General features: G+C 42.1%; 1 protein-coding gene across 2 annotated transcripts; it reads left to right on the plus strand.

The window, feature by feature from the left end:
- Positions 1–478: 478 nt before the first annotated feature.
- On the plus strand, positions 479–10,473 carry LOC143756189 (uncharacterized). 2 transcript variants are annotated; one of them, XM_077247167.1, is made up of 8 exons: positions 479–574; positions 650–709; positions 1,539–1,654; positions 1,816–1,860; positions 2,785–3,121; positions 3,198–3,296; positions 8,804–8,921; positions 10,260–10,473. In XM_077247167.1, exons 1-7 carry the CDS (start codon positions 490–492, stop codon positions 8,899–8,901), a joined length of 840 nt encoding a protein of 279 aa, XP_077103282.1. In that variant the 5' UTR covers positions 479–489; the 3' UTR covers positions 8,902–8,921; positions 10,260–10,473. The 2 variants fall into 2 exon arrangements, with proteins under 2 accessions (XP_077103282.1, XP_077103283.1); XM_077247168.1 differs by lacking the exon at positions 650–709.
- The last annotated feature ends 12,665 nt before the right edge of the window (positions 10,474–23,138 follow it).

The raw sequence follows: 23,138 nt of genomic DNA on the forward strand, positions 1-23,138 counted from the left end.
TGGGACGAATAGGCTGTTCCTGGTCACGTAGGCGGTCAGTGTGACGAATAGGCTGTTCGTGGTCACATAGGCGGTCAGTGGGATGAATAGGCTGTTCCTGGTCACATGGGCGGTCAGTGGGACGAATAGGCCGTTCGTGGTCACATAGGCGGTCAGAGTGACGAATAGGCCGTTCGTGGTCACATAGGCGGTCAGTGTGATGAATAGGCCGTTCGTGGTCTATACGTCCCCCGGAACGCCTATGTGACCTCAACCCTCAGATGCAATGAACTGTGACTCTTCACCCCCATAACACACACACACGCACACACACACACACACACACACGCACGCACGCCCGCACACACACACACACACACACACACACACACACACACACGGGAATCCAGGATTAAATCAGGCATGTTGCATGAAAATGCTGTAAACATATATATTTATATATATTCATTTTGTTTTTTTATATATATATTTGCAGTGCGAGAGGAAAAGATGGAGGATAAAGATCTTCTGTCTGATCTGCAGGACATCAGTGACAGTGAGAGGAAGACCATCACACCAGAGTCATCATCACTGGGTACATCTCTCTCTCTCTCTCTCTCTCTCTGAGTTGTGTTAGATGTGTGTTGATTGTGTGTGTGTGTTTCGTCAGGCTCTGGCACTGAGGAAGAAGAAGGTGAGGAGAATGAAGAGGAAGAGTCCAGCAGCCAGAGTGAGGGCGAGTCAGGATCAGAGTCTGAGGGGCCAGAACACAGCGGAGGTTCACACACACACACACACACACACACACACACACACACACACACACACACACACACACACACACACACACACACACACACACACACACACACACCTCGGGGGACTGGTGGCATATTCTGGTTTGGTACCAACTGTATGCAGAAATAACAGTGGGACACATGGGGGTGTGCGATATCAAAATATTTGATCGTGGAAGAGTCTCCACGATATGCTTCTCAAGAAATGTCGTAGTATCACGTTACTGCGCTCATTCTATCAGTGCCAGTTCTGTTACATTCACATCACATGTTAAGGCAGAGGTAGAGTCACACTCACGGGACACTGCCATTCACTAAAGTTCATTATTTGCATGTGATGAAAGCCTTGCAGGCTAAACATTTCATTCACATACACCGACGCTCACAGGCACTAAAAGCCTGTCAAACAGCGCCTTGAGTGTCCACAAACACCCGGACAGGAGCCGAGGCCAGCCGAGCCACAGACCGTGAGTCTCCCGTCATCATGCAGTGCTATAGTCTAGAGTAAACTGAGATTTCTGCACCCCTAGTTCTAGAGACAGTCCAATATAGCGACCACCCCCTGCTGCTACGGCTACGTTCATGAGAACATATATGCTACTTTTGCTTACAGTAGAGGCATCACGTACCACTGGATTCATGTCCATCTCAAGCTGTTGTTCTGGTTTAGTTTGTAATCTCCACTCATACTGGCTTCTGTTCTGCACTGCTGTGTTCAGTCTCATGCTGTATGTTAACACGTTGATGCTGTGTGTTTTTCAGTGAACTTAAGATTTCCTCATGAACCGAGATGCTTTTGGTGTCTTTATGAAGTGGGAAAGAAAGTGGGATATGATGATCGTGTCCATGAAGGAATTAGAAGATCGGACGGCCAGAAAGTATGTTGCTCTTTCTCCAAAAACAAACGTTTTGTCTCTTGTTTCCTTCTGTGAACTTAGAGTCTTGCCATAAACATCAGTGTTGACAGTTTTGATCAAAAAGTGTTTAAAAAATGTAGACTGTAGATGATCATGTGCAAAAAATTGTCTTTATTTTTTAGGTTGCCATCAAATTTGTTGAGAGATGCAGATTTTGGGAAAGATCGGTAAGTTGACAAGACTTTATTCTTCATGAAATCCTCTAGAAAGAATTGGTTTGTTAAATTCGGTAATATAGATAGTATGAGATATCACTGAATTACACAGCCAAAGCCTAGAAGCATCGGTTGTAGAGTTCATGTAAAGTTTTTTTTTTTTCATTAGCTGGGTTCCATCCAAACGTGAAGCAAATCTTTTTCGAATGAGCATCATTAAATGTGAGCAAATGTTTTACTATTCCTTTTAACTCTAAAGAAAATAGTGTCAAAGTCAGTTAGAATAATCAAATGTAACAATTTATTATGTCAGGTAAATGTATCATGCCAATTACATACTCAATCCAAAGATAATCGATACCAAACATCAAATGCTCTGGAATAAAGAGAAGAGATGCAAACCCAGCATTTTAAAAGATACATGAGGCTGAAAGTCTCGGACACACTCTCAGCCTCACGGGCTGATCTGAATTACAGAAAGGCCCAGAATCCCTTGCTGCGGTCCATTAAATAGCCAGAACCTCTTTTTGTTTTACTTATTTGGAAATGAGACATTTGTACCCGTCACACTGAGACATTGATTCGAATGATACTGTGATGTGCTTACAATGGTTTTATTTTGAATAGTTCAATATAAATCAAATTAATTTGGCAAATGGGTTTCCATCTCCCAATATTCGCATTAATCCTTTTTCGCACAAGTCAAAAAACCCCTTCAAGCGATTGTGTGTGAACTTGAGTGTGTGTGAACTTTTTTAAGACTTAAGGGATTTTTTCCTCATTTGCCATTTCCATCACGTTTCTGATGCGAGACTTTAAAATGTGCATAAAAACAGGGTGATGGAAACATGGCTAATGCTTTCATCTTTCATTTCCCTCACTCTTTAATTAGGAGATTTGAATTTAGCCGATGTTTTGTCAATCTCTTTTCTTTAGCCTGAGTTTGTCAAGGAGGGCACTACATTGTGGGAAATGCAAAAGCGTCCAACTTGTGACCATTTCATACGGCCATATGAGCGTTTCTTCTTGAAAGACCAAACCGTCCTGGTAATGGAGCATGTTCTTGCCTATGTGCCCTTGAGGGAGTTCATCAGAGGAAACGGAGGGTGCCTGACCGACGAGACAGCGAACCGCATCATGAGCCAAATCTATGTTGCAGTGCATTACTGCAAGGATAAGGATGTTATTTACCCATTACTCAAGAGATACATACTGATCAACCCAAAAACCCTGCATATAAAATATGCACACGTTGCCGAAAAAGAATTCAATAGTGAGTTGGCTTTTTGAGCACAGATCACTGATGACTGGTGATGTTTTACTAAACACTGGAAATGTATTGCTTGCAGGAATTCTTCAGGAAATTCAGGAAGAAACGGATGAGGTTTTGGGAATGGAATGCACGGCTCTATTCGCTATGGTACTACACAACATAGACCCGTCCTGGGGTAAGATCGATAACAAGAACAAAGTGGAACTAACATTGCTTGGAAAACGTCTCAGGTTACGTATGTAACCCTGGTTCCCTGATAGGGAACGAGACGCTGCGTTTGAGACGCGGTGGGAACGCTCTGCGTGATTACGTCGTGAAGCATGTGTAAAATCAGTCCAATGGAAGTCCGCTACGACATAGGTGACGTCATAGACCAGGAAACTATAAAGCAACCCTGAAATCAGACCGCGATAGCTTCTGAAAAACCTGAAGCAAGTCGATCAGGTTATGCAGGAAGTATGGCAGGCAAACGCAGCGTCTCGTTCCCTATCAGGGAACCAGGGTTACATACGTAACCTGAGACGTTCCCTTTCAAGGGAACTCGAGCTGCGTTTGAGATGCGGTGGGAACCCTATACCCACTACACCATAGTGACAAATGCCCGTTCTGTGTGAGGTCCTGCGCACACTAAGAAGCAAGCAACCTCGCCCCAGGAGTGGAGAGGTCAAGGTCATAAAACCTGACAAATGTATGCGGAGAGGACCATCCTGCCGCATTACACACGTCAAGAAGGGAAACTCCCGAAATTAAGGCCATAGAGGCCGCCATACTCCGAGTAGAATGGGCCCGCACAGCCATACGTGAAGGCTGACCGGCCGCTTCATAAGCCAATGAAATAGCCTCGACTATCCATTTACTCATAACCTGCTTAGATGCAGGGCATCCTCTCTTGAGTGACCCAAAACAAACAAATAGTTGCTCAGATTTACGCCACAGGGCAGCTCTGTGAACGTAGGCATATAAAGCCCGGACTGGACATAACAGGTTAAGCTGTTCCTGGACAGGGGTATTAAAGGGTGGAGGATAAAAGGCCTGCAGCACTATTGGGCCCCCAACATTCAGTGGGACCTTAGGAATATAACCCGGCCTGGGGTAGAGAAATGCCTTCACCATACCAGGTGCAAATTCCAGACATGAAGGAGCAACCGGCAAAGCATGTAAATCACCAATTCTCTTGATAGATGAGATAGCAAGGAGAAATAAAGTCTTTAGAGTGAGGAACTTTTCAGAAACCTCCTCGATGGGCTCGAAGGGAGCTAAAGCCAGACCCTCGAGTACAATGGCCAAGTCCCAAGCCGGTGCTCTAGAGTGCAGTGCAGGTCTCAACCTCAATGTACCACGGCGAAAGCGAGTAATTAGAGGGTTTCTCCCAATAGAAGTACCCCCCAGAGGGGTGTGGTAGGCAGATATAGCCGCCACGTAAACCTTTAGGGTGGAAGGAGATAACCTGGCCGAGAAACGGTCTTGCAGAAAATCAAGAACTGAACCAACAGGGCAGTTAACAGGATCTAACTGACGTTCAACGCACCACGTGGTGAAAAGTATACATTTTAGCGCATACAGCCTTCTCATGGAAGGAGCTCTGGATTGAAGAATGTTTTCTACAACATCGGTCGAAAGACCGGTCTCCCTGAGCCTGGCCCCCTCAGAGGCCAGGCCCACAGTTTCCACAACTCCGGCCGAGGGTGAAATATCGTGCCCCCGGCCTGAGACAGGAGGTCCACCCTGATTGGGATCTCCAAGGGGGAGCCGTCCAGAAGAGACACCAAGTCCGAGAACCAAACTCGGGTCGGCCAATAAGGGGCTACTAGAAGCAGACGAGCCCCTTCTCGGCGAACCCTCTCCAGAACCCCCGGAAGCAAAGATATCGGGGGGAAGGCGTACAGGTGCAGCCTCGGCCACACCTGCACCATAGCATCCAGACCGAGAGGAGCTGGGTGCGTTAGAGAGAACCACATGGGACAATGGGTTGAATCTGATGATGCGAAAAGGTCTACCTGAGCACGACCGAACTTTTCCCACAGGAACTCCACCACTTCTGGGTGAAGTCTCCACTCCCCGGGCCTCAGCCCCTATCTCGACAGAATATCTGCTCCCACATTCTGACGCCCCGGAATATATACCGCCTTGAGCGACAGTAACTTCCTCTGGGCCCATAGGAGGATCTGATGGGCCAATTTGCAAAGGTGACGTGACCTCAGACCCCCCTGATGGTTGATATAGGAGACCACCGAAGTGTTGTCTGTGCGGACCAACACGTGATGGCCTCTCAGGTCTGGCAGGAAATATTTGAGTGCTCGAAATACCGCCATCAACTCTAAACGATTTATGTGCCAGGAACATTGATGGTCCTGCCACAGACCTTGCGCCGAGCGGCCACTCATGACCGCCCCCCATCCCGTGAGGGAAGCATCCGTCGAAAGCGTGACGCGTCGACAAGGAGCCCCCAATACTGGGCCCTGGGCGAGGAACCAAGGTTTCTTCCACAAGGCCAAGGCACGAAGGCATAGCCGCGTGACCTTGATCTTGCGGAACGGATTTCCCCTCGGAGAAAACCCCTTGGTCCTGAGCCACCATTGCAGGGGTCTCATGTACAGAAGGCCAAAAGTAATGACGTTGGACGCAGCTGCCATGAGACCCAACAGTCTCTGAAACTGTTTCACAGTGAGTGACTGGCCTAGTTTCACATTCTTTGCGGCTGTGAGAATCGCAGAAATACGAGCAGGAGACAGGCGTGCCTGCATTGTGGTCGAATCCCAAATTACACCTAGAAAAGTGGTCCTCTGAGCAGGGAGGAGCACACTCTTTTTGGTGTTTAGCCGCAACCCCAAACTCTTTATGTGGGACAGAACAGCATCTCGATGCTGAACTGCCACCTGCTCTGAACCTAGGCCAAATGGAAGAACCCGATATTGGTATGCTTCGCCCCCGAAAGCGAACCTCAGGAACCTCCTGTGATGAGGATGGATAGATACATGGAAGTACGCGTCCTTCAAGTCTATTGTGACAAACCAGTCCTCGGACTGAATCTGTGATACAATCTGTTTGAGTGTAAGCATTCTGAACTTGAGTTTCTGAACCCTGCTGTTTAACTGGCGCAGGTCTAGAATAGGACGCAGCCCTCCATCCTTCTTTGGAACAATGAAGTAACGGCTGTAAAACCCTGACTCTCTGCTGGGAGGAGAAACCCTTTCTATAGCTCCCTTTCGAAGAAGTGTCAGTACTTCTTGCTCCATTACCAGAGCCTGCTGTGAGTCCACCACCGTGGGGAGGATTCCTTGAAATCAGGGCGGACGAGAACCGAGCTGAATTCTGTAACCCTTTTCTATTATGTGCAGGACCCATAGAGAAATATTTGGCAGAAGTTTCCACGCTGCCAGAAATTCCGATAAGGGAACCAGTCTCTCGAGACTGGCCTCTGGATTTGATTGAACAACCATTTCGGTGCCCTGAAGCGGCCAACCGGCAGTGAACAACCGAACTGACCATTCTACAACCCTCCTCAGAGGATTGCACGGGGACGCTGACACCTCTGCGCCCTGAAGCGGCAAACCGGCAGGGAACAACCGAACTGGCAGCGCTGCGACCTTCCTCAGAGAGTCGCACCCCAGAGGGCGCCGTTAGGAGAAACGATTTCTCAAAACCGTCCCTCTTTTTTTTTTTTTTTTCTCATTCGACAGGACTTCTTGTCTAAGCTTTATTAGAGATGACGACAGTCCTCAGATCTTGCCTACCTCTAACTAGCTTAGTTCCTACGACCCTCCTCGGAGGATCCTAGGAAAAAGCAGGCACCTCGGCACCCTGAAACGGCGAACCGGCAGGGAGACCGAACTGACTGCTCTACGACCCTCCTCGGAGGATCGTATGGGGACGCTGACACCTCGGTGCCCTGAACGGCGAACCGGCAGGGAACAACCGAACTGGCAGCGCTGCGACCCTCCTCAGAGAGTCACACCCCAGAGGGCGCCGAGGAGAAACGATTTCTCAAAACCGTCCCTACCCCGGAGGGGACCACCCTTAGAAGCCTGATAGCCTCGGCATCAGGTCTTCTTCTTTGTACTTTATGCCAGTTTCAGGAACATAGATTGGTGAGGAAGAAACCTCTGGAGCGCCGCTGAAAGGTTTAGTTTTCTTGAAAGCGGAGCGTCCAGAAGAACAGAAATTTTTATCTTTCTTTTTCTTTATTTTTATATCAGAAAAACGTATACATATATATATATATATATATATATATATATATATATATATATATATTCTCGAATAGAGTCAATGCTGACATCCTCACATTCATCTATGTCCTTAAATACTTTACCCACCAGTACTGCCTAATAAAATTTATTTATTATTAAAGATGGCTGGTGGGTAACGTCGGGGTTAAAAATGATGACGCCGACTCGGGAGAGAGAAAGCTCGCAAGCGTCTCTATAATCCAAGGCACTGTCATACCATGATACTTAATACCCATAACATTACTCTAGTTAGACGTTTGGGTATTAAACACATAAAATAGAAACCAGTTTATTCCACGATCTCGACACCTCAGTGTGGAGATAGGGAAAAACCAGTAGTCCCCGACGAGGAGGCTGAGATACAGAGTTTCCCTGTTTTTTTAGATATATTTCATCTAATAAACTCTTTTTATTTTCACTCTCATAATGTTCAGCTGTCCAGTAAATATTTAACTAGCAACAGCATTAGAAAAGCCTCCTTTTAAAAGCTCCTCTTTATTCAACAGAGTTAGGAGCTGCCTATTTATTGAAAAATCAAACATCTGCCTTTTTCTTAATATTTTTAATTGTTTTGTTCACTTTTTCTTAACAAAACACTAACGATACCAATTCCTCAGAACTGGAAATCGCAGCACACTGGATCTGCAGGTGAAAGCTGAGATAGGGCGGGGCCCGTCCCAACCCACGCTGGCAGATCCGATTTCGAACCCCAAAATGCAAGTCGCCACTGTGTCTAGGTAACAGCGGGACCCGCGCGGGGAGCGCAAACCGTACCGTCCTCCTCAAAGAACGATCGGCGAGAGCGGAGCGTCTTCATAGATAGACTCATACAATGCTAACAATCAGCCCCCTCGAGGACTGACTGAGCATGCTCCACTCCCAAACAAGCAACACAAAGCTGATGTGTGTGTCCCCACCCGTATATAACGAGGGCAGGGAACAACACACCGTCTATAATCTTGCTTGCTCGCCATAATAATGATAGATATATTGGGCTTGACAGACAACAATAAATAGACAAGGACAGATATACAGAGAGCGCTTGCTGAAGGTGCAGAAGCTGTCGCGGTCTGATTTCAGGGTTGCTTTATAGTTTCCTGGTCTATGACGTCACCTATGTCGTAGCGGGCTTCCATTGGACTGATTTTACACGTGCTTCACGACGTAATCACGCAGAGCGTTCCCACCGCGTCTCAAACGCAGCTCGAGTTCCCTTGAAAGGGAACACATAAAGCTCTGAAACATAAAGTGACAGTAAAATGATAATTGTCAAACCTTGATGACGAATGAGCAAAGTGTAAAACACGGGGGACTGATAATGAATGTTAGCAGTGATTAGATGTTCATGTCATAGTAACAGCAACAAATGCTTTGTATGTCATGGTAGCATTCACCTTACGTGTACACGCCTATTACAGAAAGGCCAAACGTGATTAATCCGCTCTCTTCACAGCCATTTCCCCAGAACATGTGCCTGATGCAAAATACTACTTGACAACAGAGAACATGGCGGATCATCCCTTGTTTGCAGAAGATTTGGACAGAGAATGAAGAAGAGAGAAGCCAAAAAAGTAAGAACAAGACATTTTTTCTTTTGTCTCTTTTTGATTTTTTTGTTTTGATTTTTGTTTTGATTTTTTGTTTTTTGTTCAATTCAGGTCTTTAAATCAAAAAGACATTATTTGAGATAGAACAGACTCGGACCTAGTCACCCTGAACAATATAATCTAAATAAACTTGAAATCGCTATGGCTTTATGAAAGTGCTCAGACTTGTGGGTGACTGACAACTGCGAGTCTGGAGAAACAAGCATTTATTTATTCATTCTCAGTGTTGAGAAATGTAGCATTAAGAATGTGTAATGTTCTTGTGCTAAAAATAACTAAAGTACCTAATTATGTTACATATTCATTCAGTATGAAAACTAGCGTGTTAATTACTTCTGGATTTAAAAGTACCGTTGTCTCAGTGCTGCGCGAGCTCTCTCACAGACGCGACACAGAGAGAAGACGGGCTACTGTACGTCTAAAGTTTGTTCTTGCTTGTGTTTTTCTGTCAAAATATCAGAAAGCATCATATCTAGTAGCCTATATAATGAGGGGTTTTGTTTACCGTATTTTAACGATTTTTAAAAATGGAGAATACAAAACTCCTCATTTTATAGGCCTACTTCATATTCTTTCTAGAATAAGTGATTCGTTTAGCTACTATTGGTCCTGTCTATTCATTGTCAACAGTTTTCTATATATGTTTGTATTGGCTAACGTTTATTCCGCTAACGCGTGTCCTGTTTATAATGTGCAAGACAGCACAAATAGCACCTTTCTCTGTAGGATTTAGTATCATATTTGGATATTGGAATAATAAATTAAGTGGCCTATTTTAAATGAATCACATGTACACACAATGATCTTATGTTTTTTTTTTATTGTTTTCTACGAGTTTCTTAATTTTAGACTTGACCAGCACACAAATCCTAATGCAAATCAATATTAATCATGAATAAAAATAGTTTTGAGCCGTATTGAAACTTTAAACTTTCACTTTATTATAATTTAGTGTACATTATAATGTAACCCATTCAGTGCGGTGCAAGTGAACTTTTTGATTTGGGTCAAATTCAAAAAACGTTATAAGTATAAACTAGAATAATGAAGATAGGCGTGTGTTTGTGTATATCTTGCATTCTCAAAACTGTGAGAATATATGAGCCCACCCAAACCTCGTGTCCCGTACCACTGATGCTACTCAGAAAAAATGTCAAGGTTGGCCGGTCTGCAGAGTAATAAATAACTAGATTTGTTTAATTGATGAAATTACTGTCACACAACAGCCAGTTCTTCAGTCGAGCAGTTTTAATGATTCTAAATATTTTAAACAATATTTAATTGTGTTACTGTGGCGAGCAGGACAAGGCTGAGATGAGCACCAGTCTCGAGTGTGTCACGGAGGAGCTACGGGAGCATTAAAGCAGGAGCGACGACAGTGAAGAACAGGAGAGGGCCAGGCCTGAACATTCACATTACACTGAATTATTTAGCAGACGCTTCATGGTGGACACCCAGCTGAATGGAGAGGTTGTGATGAAGTGCTGGGTTGTCGGAGGGAGCGGAGGAGTCTCCACCAGGGGCCGGAGCTGCTGCCGTCCGCTTGATGGGGAGGAGCAGTGAATGAGGAACCCGGAGAAGCTGTCGCTGTCCCGCAGGAGTGTGGAGCGTCACAGGCAGGGAGCGTGTGTGTGAGAGCAGGTCAGTCCAGCAATCATCAGAGTTTATGCAAACACACAGTCTATAGACACAGAAGTGAGATACAGGTTACAAACGCACTCTATAGACACAGTAGTAAGATACAGGTTACAAACACAGTCTATAGACACAGTAGTGAGATAAAGTTTACAAACACAGTCTATAGACACAGTAGTGAGATACAGTTTACAAACACAGTCTATAGACACAGTAGTGAGATACAGGTTACAAACGCAGTCTATAGACACAGTAGTGAGATACAGGTTACAAACGAAGTCTATAGACACAGCAGTGAGATACAGGTTACAAACGCAGTCTATAGACACGGTAGTGAGATACAGTTTACAAACGCAGTCTATAGACACAGTAGTGAGATACAGGTTACAAACACAGTCTATAGACACAGTAGTGAGATAAACTTTACAAAGACAGTCTATAGACACAGTAGTGAGATACAGGTTACAAACACAGTCTATAGACACAGTAGTGAGATAAAGTTTACAAACAAAGTCTATAGACACAGTAGTGAGATACAGTTTACAAACGCAGTCTATAGACACAGTAATGAGATACAGTTTACAAACGCAGTCTATAGACACAGTGAGATACAGTTTACAAACGCAGTCTATAGACACAGTAGTGAGATACAGGTTACAAACGCAGTCTATAGACACAGTAGTGAGATACAGTTTACAAACGCAGTCTATAGACACAGTAGTGGGATACAGGTTACAAACGCAGTCTATAGACAGTAGTGAGATACAGGTTACAAAAGCAGTCTATAGACACAGTAGTGAGATACAGGTTACAAACGCAGTCTATAGACAGTAGTGAGATACAGGTTACAAAAGCAGTCTATAGACACAGTAGTGAGATACAGGTTACAAACGCAGTCTATAGACACAATAGTGAGATACAGTTTACAAACGCAGTCTACAGTCACAGTAGTGAGATACAGGTTAGAAACACGGTCTATAGACACAGTAGTGAGATACAGGTTACAAACACAGTCTATAGTCACAGTAGTGAGATAGAGGTTACAAACGCAGTCTATAGACACAGTAGTGAGATACAGGTTACAAACGCAGTCTATAGACACAGTAGTGAGATACAGGTTACAAACACGGTCTACAGACACAGTAGTGAGATACAGGTTACAAACGCAGTCTATAGACAGTAGTGAGATACAGTTTACAAACGCAATCTATAGACAGTAGTGAGATACAGGTTACAAACGCAGTATATAGACAGTAGTGAGATACAGGTTACAAACGCAGCCTATAGTCAGTAGTGAGATACAGGTTACAAACGCAGTCTATAGACACAGTAGTGAGATAAAGTTTACAAACACAGTCTATAGACACAGTAGTGAGATACAGGTTACAAACAGTCTATAGACACAGTAGTGAGATACAGGTTACAAACGCAGTCTATAGACAGTAGTGAGATACAGGTTACAAACGCAGTCTATAGACACAGTAGTGAGATACAGTTTACAAACGCAGTCTATAGACATAGTAGTGAGATACAGTTTACAAACGCGGTCTATAGTCACAGTAGTGAGATACAGGTTACAAACACGGTCTATAGACACAGTAGTGAGATACAGGTTACAAACACAGTCTATAGTCACAGTAGTGAGATACAGGTTACAAGCGCAGTCTATAGACACAGTAGTGAGATACAGGTTACAAACAGGGTCTATAGACACAGTAGTGAGATACAGGTTACAAACACGGTCTATAGACACAGTAGTGAGATACAGGTTACAAACACAGTCTATAGTCACAGTAGTGAGATACAGGTTACAAACGCAGTCTATAGACAGAGTAGTGAGATACAGGTTACAAACACACTCTATAGTCACAGTAGTGAGATACAGGTTACAAACACGGTCTATAGACACAGTAGTGAGATACAGGTTACAAACGCAGTCTATAGACACGGTAGTGAGATACAGTTTACAAACGCAGTCTATAGACACAGTAATGAGATACAGTTTACAAACGCAGTCTATAGACACAGTGAGATACAGTTTACAAACGCAGTCTATAGACACAGTAGTGAGATACAGGTTACAAACGCAGTCTATAGACACAGTAGTGAGATACAGTTTACAAACGCAGTCTATAGACACGGTAGTGAGATACAGTTTACAAACGCAGTCTATAGACACGGTAGTGAGATACAGTTTACAAACACGGTCTATAGACACAGTAGTGAGATACAGGTTACAAACACAGTCTATAGTCACAGTAGTGAGATAGAGGTTACAAACGCAGTCTATAGACACAGTAGTGAGATACAGGTTACAAACGCAGTCTATAGACACAGTAGTGAGATACAGGTTACAAACACGGTCTATAGACACAGTAGTGAGATACAGTTTACAAACGCAGTCTATAGACACAGTGAGATACAGTTTACAAACGCAGTCTACAGTCACAGTAGTGAGATACAGTTTACAAACGCAGTCTATAGACACAGTAGTGAGATACAGGTTACAAACGCAGTCTATAGACAGTAGTGAGATACAGGTTACAAACGCAGTCTATAGACAGTAGTGAGATACAGGTTACAAACGCAGTCTATAGACACAGTAGTGAGATACAGGTTACAAAAACGCAGTCTATAGACACAATAGTGAGATACAGTTTACAAACGCAGTCTATAGTCACAGTAGCGAGATACAGGTTACAAACACGGTCTATAGACACAGTAGTGAGATACAGGTTACAAACACAGTCTATAGTCACAGTAGTGAGATAGAGGTTACAAATGCAGTCTATAGACACAGTAGTGAGATACAGGTTACAAACGCAGTCTATAGACACAGTAGTGAGATACAGGTTACAAACACGGTCTATAGACACAGTAGTGAGATACAGGTTACAAACGCAGTCTATAGACAGTAGTGAGATACAGTTTACAAACGCAATCTATAGACAGTAGTGAGATACAGGTTACAAACGCAGTATATAGACAGTAGTGAGATACAGTTTACAAACGCAGCCTATAGTCAGTAGTGAGATACAGGTTACAAACGCAGTCTATAGACACAGTAGTGAGATAAAGTTTACAAACACAGTCTATAGACACAGTAGTGAGATACAGGTTACAAACACAGTCTATAGACACAGTAGTGAGATACAGGTTACAAACGCAGTCTATAGACAGTAGTGAGATACAGGTTACAAACGCAGTCTATAGACACAGTAGTGAGATACAGTTTACAAACGCAGTCTATAGACACAGTAGTGAGATACAGTTTACAAACGCGGTCTATAGTCACAGTAGTGAGATACAGGTTACAAACACGGTCTATAGACACAGTAGTGAGATACAGGTTACAAACACAGTCTATAGTCACAGTAGTGAGATACAGGTTACAAACGCAGTCTATAGACAGAGTAGTGAGATACAGGTTACAAACAGGGTCTATAGACACAGTAGTGAGATACAGGTTACAAACGCAGTCTATAGACAGTAGTGAGATACAGGTTACAAACACAGTCTATAGACACAGTAGTGAGATACAGGTTACAAACACGGTCTATAGACACAGTAGTGAGATACAGGTTACAAACGCAGTCTATAGACAGTAGTGAGATACAGTTTACAAACGCAGTCTATAGACACAGTAGTGAGATACAGGTTACAAACGCAGTCTATAGACAGTAGTTAGATACAGGTTACAAACGCAGTCTTTAGACAGTAGTGAGATACAGTTTACAAACACAGTCTATAGACACAGTGGTGAGATACAGGTTACAAACGCAGTCTATAGACACAGTAGTGAGATAAAGTTTACAAACAGTCTATAGACACAGTAGTGAGATACAGGTTACAAACACGGTCTATAGACACAGTAGTGAGATAAAGTTTACAAACACGGTCTATAGACACAGTAGTGAGATACAGGTTACAAATGCATTCTATAGTCAGTAGTGAGATACAGGTTACAAACACAGTCTATAGACACAGTAGTGAGATAAAGTTTACAAACACAGTCTATAGACAGTAGTGAGATACAGGTTACAAACGCAGTCTATAGACACAGTAGTGCGATACAGGTTACAAACACGGTCTATAGACACAGTAGTGAGATACAGGTTACAAACGCAGTCTATAGACACAGTAGTGAGATACAGTTTACAAACGCAGTCTATAGTCAGTAGTGAGATACAGGTTACAAACGCAGTCTATAGACACAGTAGTGAGATAAAGTTTACAAACACAGTCTATAGACACAGTAGTGAGATACAGGTTACAAACACAGTTACTAGACACAGTAGTGAGATACAGGTTACAAACGCAGTCTATAGACAGTAGTGAGATACAGGTTACAAACACAGTCACTAGACACAGTAGTGAGATACAGTTTACAAACGCGGTCTATAGTCACAGTAGTGAGATACAGGTTACAAACACGGTCTATAGACACAGTAGTGAGATACAGGTTACAAACACAGTCTATAGTCACAGTAGTGAGATGCAGGTTACAAACGCAGTCTATAGACAGAGTAGTGAGATACAGGTTACAAACAGGGTCTATAGACACAGTAGTGAGATACAGGTTACAAACGCAGTCTATAGACAGTAGTGAGATACAGGTTACAAACACAGTCTATAGACACAGTAGTGAGATACAGGTTACAAACACGGTCTATAGACACAGTAGTGAGATACAGGTTACAAACGCAGTCTATAGACAGTAGTGAGATACAGTTTACAAACACAGTCTATAGACACAGTAGTGAGATACAGGTTACAAACGCAGTCTATAGACACAGTAGTGAGATAAAGTTTACAAACACAGTCTATAGACACAGTAGTGAGATACAGGTTACAAACACGGTCTATAGACACAGTAGTGAGATAAAGTTTACAAACACGGTCTATAGTCACAGTAGTGAGATACAGGTTACAAACACGGTCTATAGACACAGTAGTGAGATACAGGTTACAAACACAGTCTATAGTCACAGTAGTGAGATGCAGGTTACAAACGCAGTCTATAGACAGAGTAGTGAGATACAGGTTACAAACAGGGTCTATAGACACAGTAGTGAGATACAGGTTACAAACGCAGTCTATAGACAGTAGTGAGATACAGGTTACAAACACAGTCTATAGACACAGTAGTGAGATACAGTTTACAAACGCAGTCTATAGACAGTAGTGAGATACAGGTTACAAACGCAGTCTTTAGACAGTAGTGAGATACAGTTTACAAACACAGTCTATAGACACAGTAGTGAGATACAGGTTACAAACGCAGTCTATAGACACAGTAGTGAGATAAAGTTTACAAACACAGTCTATAGACACAGTAGTGAGATACAGGTTACAAACACGGTCTATAGACACAGTAGTGAGATAAAGTTTACAAACACGGTCTATAGACACAGTAGTGAGATACAGGTTACAAATGCAGTCTATAGACACAGTAGTGAGATACAGTTTACAAACGCAGTCTATAGACACAGTAGTGAGATACAGTTTACAAACGCGGTCTATAGTCACAGTAGTGAGATACAGGTTACAAACACGGTCTATAGACACAGTAGTGAGATACAGTTTACAAACGCAGTCTATAGACACAGTAGTGAGATACAGTTTACAAACGCAGTCTATAGACACAGTAGTGAGATACAGTTTACAAACGCGGTCTATAGTCACAGTAGTGAGATACAGGTTACAAACACGGTCTATAGACACAGTAGTGAGATACAGGTTACAAACGCAGTCTATAGACACAGTAGTGAGATACAGGTTACAAACGCAGTCTATAGACACAGTAGTGAGATACAGGTTACAAACACGGTCTATAGACACAGTAGTGAGATACAGGTTACAAACGCAGTCTATAGACAGTAGTGAGATACAGTTTACAAACGCAGTCTATAGTCAGTAGTAAGATACAGGTTACAAACGCAGTCTATAGACACAGTAGTGAGATAAAGTTTACAAACACAGTCTATAGACACAGTAGTGAGATACAGGTTACAAACACAGTCACTAGACACAGTAGTGAGATACAGGTTACAAACGCAGTCTATAGACAGTAGTGAGATACAGGTTACAAACGCAGTCTATAGACAGTAGTGAGATACAGGTTACAAACGCAGTCTATAGACACAGTAGTGAGATACAGGTTAAAACGCAGTCTATAGACAGTAGTGAGATAAAGTTTACAAACACAATCTATAGACAGTAGTGAGATACAGGTTACAAACGCAGTCTATAGACACAGCAGTGAGATACAGTTTACAAACGCAGTCTATAGACAGTAGTGAGATACAGGTTACAAACGCAGTCTATAGACAGTAGTGAGATACAGTTTACAAACGCAGTCTATAGTCAGTAGTGAGATACAGGTTACAAACGCAGTCTATAGACACAGTAGTGAGATAAAGTTTACAAACACAGTCTATAGACACAGTAGTGAGATACAGGTTACAAACACAGTCACTAGACACAGTAGTGAGATACAGGTTACAAACGCAGTCTATAGACAGTAGTGAGATACAGGTTACAAACGCAGTCTATAGACACAGTAGTGAGATACAGGTTACAAACGCAGTCTATAGACACAGTAGTGAGATACAGTTTACAAACGCAGTCTATAGACACAGTAGTGAGATACAGTTTACAAACGCAGTCTATAGTCACAGTAGTGAGATACAGGTTACAAACACGGTCTATAGACACAGTAGTGAGATACAGGTTACAAACACAGTCTATAGTCACAGTAGTGAGATACAGGTTACAAACGCAGTCTACAGACACAGTAGTGAGATACAGGTTACAAACGTAGTCTATAGACACAGTAGTGAGATACAGGTTACAAACACGGCCTCTAGACACAGTAGTGAGATACAGTTTACAAACGCAGTCTATAGACAGTAGTGAGATACAGGTTACAAACACAGTCTATAGACACAGTAGTGAGATACAGGTTACAAACACGGTCTATAGACACAGTAGTGAGATACAGGTTACAAACGCAGTCTATAGACAGTAGTGAGATACAGTTTAAAAACGCAGTCTAAAGACACAGTAGTGAGATACAGGTTACAAACGCAGTCTATAGACAGTAGTTAGATACAGGTTACAAACGCAGTCTTTAGACAGTAGTGAGATACAGTTTACAAACACAGTCTATAGACACAGTAGTGAGATACAGGTTACAAACGCAGTCTATAGACACAGTAGTGAGATAAAGTTTACAAACACAGTCTATAGACACAGTAGTGAGATACAGGTTACAAACACGGTCTATAGACACAGTAGTGAGATAAAGTTTACAAACACGGTCTATAGACACAGTAGTGAGATACAGGTTACAAATGCATTCTATAGTCAGTAGTGAGATACAGGTTACAAACGCAGTCTATAGACACAGTAGTGAGATAAAGTTTACAAACACAGTCTATAGACAGTAGTGAGAAACAGGTTACAAACGCAGTCTATAGACACAGTAGTGAGATACAGGTTACAAACATGGTCTATAGACACAGTAGTGAGATACAGGTTACAAACGCAGTCTATAGACAGTAGTGAGATACAGTTTACAAACGCAGTCTATAGTCAGTAGTGAGATACAGGTTACAAACGCAGTCTATAGACACAGTAGTGAGATAAAGTTTACAAACACAGTCTATAGACACAGTAGTGAGATACAGGTTACAAACACGGTCACTAGACACAGTAGTGAGATACAGGTTACAAACGCAGTCTATAGACAGTAGTGAGATACAGGTTACAAACGCAGTCTATAGACAGTAGTGAGATACAGGTTACAAACGCAGTCTATAGTCACAGTAGTGAGATAGAGGTTACAAACGCAGTCTATAGACACAGTAGTGAGATACAGGTTACAAACGCAGTCTATAGACACAGTAGTGAGATACAGGTTACAAACACGGTCTATAGACACAGTAGTGAGATACAGTTTACAAACGCAGTCTATAGACACAGTGAGATACAGTTTACAAACGCAGTCTACAGTCACAGTAGTGAGATACAGTTTACAAACGCAGTCTATAGACACAGTAGTGAGATACAGGTTACAAACGCAGTCTATAGACAGTAGTGAGATACAGGTTACAAACGCAGTCTATAGACACAGTAGTGAGATACAGGTTACAAAAACGCAGTCTATAGACACAATAGTGAGATACAGTTTACAAACGCAGTCTATAGTCACAGTAGTGAGATACAGGTTACAAACACGGTCTATAGACACAGTAGTGAGATACAGGTTACAAACACAGTCTATAGTCACAGTAGTGAGATAGAGGTTACAAACGCAGTCTATAGACACAGTAGTGAGATACAGGTTACAAACGCAGTCTATAGACACAGTAGTGAGATACAGGTTACAAACATGGTCTATAGACACAGTAGTGAGATACAGGTTACAAACACAGTCTATAGACAATAGTGAGATACAGTTTACAAACGCAATCTATAGACAGTAGTGAGATACAGGTTACAAACGCAGTATATAGACAGTAGTGAGATACAGTTTACAAACGCAGCCTATAGTCAGTAGTGAGATACAGGTTACAAACGCAGTCTATAGACACAGTAGTGAGATAAAGTTTACAAACACAGTCTATAGACACAGTAGTGAGATACAGGTTACAAACACAGTCTATAGACACAGTAGTGAGATACAGGTTACAAACGCAGTCTATAGACAGTAGTGAGATACAGGTTACAAACGCAGTCTATAGACACAGTAGTGAGATACAGTTTACAAACGCAGTCTATAGACACAGTAGTGAGATACAGTTTACAAAATGCGGTCTATAGTCACAGTAGTGAGATACAGGTTACAAACACGGTCTATAGACACAGTAGTGAGATACAGGTTACAAACACAGTCTATAGTCACAGTAGTGAGATACAGGTTACAAACGCAGTCTATAGACAGAGTAGTGAGATACAGGTTACAAACAGGGTCTATAGACACAGTAGTGAGATACAGGTTACAAACGCAGTCTATAGACAGTAGTGAGATACAGGTTACAAACACAGTCTATAGACACAGTAGTGAGATACAGGTTACAAACACGGTCTATAGACACAGTAGTGAGATACAGGTTACAAACGCAGTCTATAGACAGTAGTGAGATACAGTTTACAAACGCAGTCTATAGACACAGTAGTGAGATACAGGTTACAAACGCAGTCTATAGACAGTAGTTAGATACAGGTTACAAACGCAGTCTTTAGACAGTAGTGAGATACAGTTTACAAACACAGTCTATAGACACAGTGGTGAGATACAGGTTACAAACGCAGTCTATAGACACAGTAGTGAGATAAAGTTTACAAACAGTCTATAGACACAGTAGTGAGATACAGGTTACAAACACGGTCTATAGACACAGTAGTGAGATAAAGTTTACAAACACGGTCTATAGACACAGTAGTGAGATACAGGTTACAAATGCATTCTATAGTCAGTAGTGAGATACAGGTTACAAACACAGTCTATAGACACAGTAGTGAGATAAAGTTTACAAACACAGTCTATAGACAGTAGTGAGATACAGGTTACAAACGCAGTCTATAGACACAGTAGTGCGATACAGGTTACAAACACGGTCTATAGACACAGTAGTGAGATACAGGTTACAAACGCAGTCTATAGACACAGTAGTGAGATACAGTTTACAAACTCAGTCTATAGTCAGTAGTGAGATACAGGTTACAAACGCAGTCTATAGACACAGTAGTGAGATAAAGTTTACAAACACAGTCTATAGACACAGTAGTGAGATACAGGTTACAAACACAGTTACTAGACACAGTAGTGAGATACAGGTTACAAACGCAGTCTATAGACAGTAGTGAGATACAGGTTACAAACGCAGTCTATAGACAGTAGTGAGATACAGGTTACAAACGCAGTCTATAGACACAGTAGTGAGATACAGGTTACAAACGCAGTCTATAGACAGTAGTGACATAAAGTTTACAAACGCAGTCTATAGTCAGTAGTGAGATACAGGTTACGAACGCAGTCTATAGACACAGTAGTGAGATAAAATTTACAAACACAGTCTATAGACACAGTAGTGATATACAGGTTACAAACACAGTCACTAGACACAGTAGTGAGATACAGTTTACAAACGCGGTCTATAGTCACAGTAGTGAGATACAGGTTACAAACACGGTCTATAGACACAGTAGTGAGATACAGGTTACAAACACAGTCTATAGTCACAGTAGTGAGATGCAGGTTACAAACGCAGTCTATAGACAGAGTAGTGAGATACAGGTTACAAACAGGGTCTATAGACACAGTAGTGAGATACAGGTTACAAACGCAGTCTATAGACAGTAGTGAGATACAGGTTACAAACACAGTCTATAGACACAGTAGTGAGATACAGGTTACAAACACGGTCTATAGACACAGTAGTGAGATACAGGTTACAAACGCAGTCTATAGACAGTAGTGAGATACAGTTTACAAACGCAGTCTATAGACAGTAGTGAGATACAGGTTACAAACGCAGTCTTTAGACAGTAGTGAGATACAGTTTACAAACACAGTCTATAGACACAGTAGTGAGATACAGGTTACAAACGCAGTCTATAGACACAGTAGTGAGATAAAGTTTACAAACACAGTCTATAGACACAGTAGTGAGATACAGGTTACAAACACGGTCTATAGACACAGTAGTGAGATAAAGTTTACAAACACGGTCTATAGACACAGTAGTGAGATACAGGTTACAAATGCAGTCTATAGACACAGTAGTGAGATACAGTTTACAAACGCAGTCTATAGACACAGTAGTGAGATACAGTTTACAAACGCGGTCTATAGTCACAGTAGTGAGATACAGGTTACAAACACGGTCTATAGACACAGTAGTGAGATACAGTTTACAAACGCAGTCTATAGACACAGTAGTGAGATACAGTTTACAAACGCAGTCTATAGACACAGTAGTGAGATACAGTTTACAAACGCGGTCTATAGTCACAGTAGTGAGATACAGGTTACAAACACGGTCTATAGACACAGTAGTGAGATACAGGTTACAAACGCAGTCTATAGACACAGTAGTGAGATACAGGTTACAAACGCAGTCTATAGACACAGTAGTGAGATACAGGTTACAAACACGGTCTATAGACACAGTAGTGAGATACAGGTTACAAACGCAGTCTATAGACAGTAGTGAGATACAGTTTACAAACGCAGTCTATAGTCAGTAGTGAGATACAGGTTACAAACGCAGTCTATAGACACAGTAGTGAGATAAAGTTTACAAACACAGTCTATAGACACAGTAGTGAGATACAGGTTACAAACACAGTCACTAGACACAGTAGTGAGATACAGGTTACAAACGCAGTCTATAGACAGTAGTGAGATACAGGTTACAAACGCAGTCTATAGACAGTAGTGAGATACAGGTTACAAACGCAGTCTATAGACACAGTAGTGAGATACAGGTTAAAACGCAGTCTATAGACAGTAGTGAGATAAAGTTTACAAACACAATCTATAGACAGTAGTGAGATACAGGTTACAAACGCAGTCTATAGACACAGCAGTGAGATACAGTTTACAAACGCAGTCTATAGACAGTAGTGAGATACAGGTTACAAACGCAGTCTATAGACAGTAGTGAGATACAGTTTACAAACGCAGTCTATAGTCAGTAGTGAGATACAGGTTACAAACGCAGTCTATAGACACAGTAGTGAGATAAAGTTTACAAACACAGTCTATAGACACAGTAGTGAGATACAGGTTACAAACACAGTCACTAGACACAGTAGTGAGATACAGGTTACAAACGCAGTCTATAGACAGTAGTGAGATACAGGTTACAAACGCAGTCTATAGACACAGTAGTGAGATACAGGTTACAAACGCAGTCTATAGACACAGTAGTGAGATACAGTTTACAAACGCAGTCTATAGACACAGTAGTGAGATACAGTTTACAAACGCAGTCTATAGTCACAGTAGTGAGATACAGGTTACAAACACGGTCTATAGACACAGTAGTGAGATACAGGTTACAAACACAGTCTATAGTCACAGTAGTGAGATACAGGTTACAAACGCAGTCTACAGACACAGTAGTGAGATACAGGTTACAAACGTAGTCTATAGACACAGTAGTGAGATACAGGTTACAAACACGGCCTCTAGACACAGTAGTGAGATACAGTTTACAAACGCAGTCTATAGACAGTAGTGAGATACAGGTTACAAACACAGTCTATAGACACAGTAGTGAGATACAGGTTACAAACACGGTCTATAGACACAGTAGTGAGATACAGGTTACAAACGCAGTCTATAGACAGTAGTGAGATACAGTTTAAAAACGCAGTCTAAAGACACAGTAGTGAGATACAGGTTACAAACGCAGTCTATAGACAGTAGTTAGATACAGGTTACAAACGCAGTCTTTAGACAGTAGTGACATACAGTTTACAAACACAGTCTATAGACACAGTAGTGAGATACAGGTTACAAACGCAGTCTAT

This window comes from Siphateles boraxobius, unplaced genomic scaffold (assembly GCF_051911475.1).
Source record: "Siphateles boraxobius isolate OS27281-9 unplaced genomic scaffold, OSU_SipBor_1 107, whole genome shotgun sequence".
NCBI lineage: Eukaryota > Metazoa > Chordata > Actinopteri > Cypriniformes > Leuciscidae > Siphateles > Siphateles boraxobius.

Coding starts and splice junctions, on each gene's coding strand:
- LOC143756189 (XM_077247167.1), top strand. CDS start 490: ATGGAGGATAAAGATCTTCTGTCTGATCTGCAGGACATCAGTGACAGT. Junction 710..1,538: donor GGAAGAGTCCAGCAGCCAGA/GTGAGGGCGAGT, acceptor TGTGTTTTTCAG/TGAACTTAAGATTTCCTCAT. Junction 3,297..8,803: donor CAACATAGACCCGTCCTGGG/GTAAGATCGATA, acceptor CTCTCTTCACAG/CCATTTCCCCAGAACATGTG.